General features: G+C 38.6%; 1 protein-coding gene across 1 annotated transcript in view; it reads right to left on the bottom strand.

The window, feature by feature from the left end:
* LOC107571212 (kinetochore protein Nuf2-like) overlaps window positions 1-1,438 on the bottom strand; it is a gene marked incomplete at its 3' end in the record, with an annotated part of 3,137 nt that extends 1,699 nt beyond the window's left edge. Inside the window, exons 1-5 of the mRNA XM_016257513.1 lie at window positions 1,333-1,438; window positions 1,133-1,230; window positions 844-917; window positions 664-757; window positions 403-465 (exon numbers count right to left, since the gene is read on the bottom strand). Of these exons, the coding sequence (XP_016112999.1) occupies window positions 403-465; window positions 664-757; window positions 844-917; window positions 1,133-1,165 (264 nt within the window). The remainder of the gene's footprint in view (window positions 1-402; window positions 466-663; window positions 758-843; window positions 918-1,132; window positions 1,231-1,332) is intronic.
* Window positions 1,439-1,518: the final 80 nt, after the last annotated feature.

The following is a 1,518-nucleotide window of genomic DNA, read 5'->3' as shown; positions in this document are numbered from 1 at the left end:
TCATGCTTTCAGCTGAAAATATTCAGTATCTAGAAGGAACAAAAATTCCTTGAGAACTATAACTTCCCAGATATTATTGCTGGCGGGTCAGTTCTGGTGGCCTGTTGCTGACCACTGCTGTAAAGAAGTCATTTTACTGCATGGTTGCAAGCTAAATGCTTAAGTGATTTGAAATGTATTGATATGATTAGGTTCAGTGTCTTAGAATAGCGACAAATGAACAAGTTCTATTCCATGTTAAAAATAATATTAGTGTGGATTTGGCAGACGGGTCTCACTCAGACGTACCTCACAACACAGAAGAAACGATCTGTCACTACTCCGGTTACATCACGTCATTAACCCTCATGCAACAGCTGTGAATAAACTCTGATCCATTTAAATTTATGATCTGATACAAACCAGTTTCTGTGACATCTCAGCAATTTCAGTCTTGCACTGTGAAACCGTTTCATTCACTGCGTTCTAAAGAGAGAACATACAAAGTCAAACACAAAGAAGACAAGGGGGGAAAGCATGCAAGATAAGCCCTGCGAAACACTGGGCCATGGGATAGCTTTAATGCATCATGTCAGTAGTGAACTTGGTCAAAACGCAATTTATGCAACAAAACAGTATGCACAGAATCAGGTACACATGCATGTAAACCCCCTGCCAGCTCACCACATCCTGGTACTGGTGCTGCACGCTAGCTTTCAGCTCTGCCACAGCGGCGTCCAGCTCTTTATCCTCTGCTTGCTGCTCCGGCGGTATGGTGCTGTCAAGGAAACATTTGTCTTGTTCAGAATTAAGCATCATTTTTAATAAAACAGACATATTTAAAGAGAGAAAACACACACTTACGTCAGTTTCTCACTTTTTTTCTCAGCTTCCTTTATTTCTCTTGTGTATGCCTTGACTCGGTCCTTATAAGACCGCTGCTTAACAAAAAAACTAAGTCAGCAAAACAATGTTATGGCCTTGATTTAATGTGAATTGTCACAACACAGTATTGCAGAGTAAAAACGTACAGGCTCAATAGCCTACACCCAAGAAAGAACATACTCGCAATGGAAAAATGAAATCTGCACATCAAATGTTTTGAGCTGACTAAACCGTGGACATCAAATAAATATTAAAAACAGCATCTTACAAAACTTTGCTGGTCGTCAGCAATAATTTCCATCCTCTGCTTTCTGAAGTGCAGGTAATTTTGGATTGCACTCAGTATGATGATCGTTCGCTTGCTCTCTGTCAGAAGGGTGAAAAATAATTCAGCTCTGCATCACTGCTCAACATTAAATCAGCATTAAACTTGAAAAAAACCTGAAATAATTTAAATAAAATGCTTACAATTACTGTTTTATGTTGGCTTGAATATATTCCTCATGAATATTTTTGGGTGACCTATTCCATCAAGTTGGCAGGACTGCAAGAGTGTGTAATAAGACATACTGTGTTTTGTAATTTGTACTAAACAAATTTAATTATTCCTCTGTGGGGGCAGTGAAAATAGTAGCAGGGCTATATATATATATA

The sequence above is a fragment of the Sinocyclocheilus grahami genome, unplaced genomic scaffold (assembly GCF_001515645.1).
Source record: "Sinocyclocheilus grahami isolate Dianchi unplaced genomic scaffold, SAMN03320097.WGS_v1.1 scaffold1566.1, whole genome shotgun sequence".
Lineage (NCBI taxonomy): Eukaryota > Metazoa > Chordata > Actinopteri > Cypriniformes > Cyprinidae > Sinocyclocheilus > Sinocyclocheilus grahami.
This window is presented reverse-complemented; position numbering and strand designations above follow the sequence as displayed.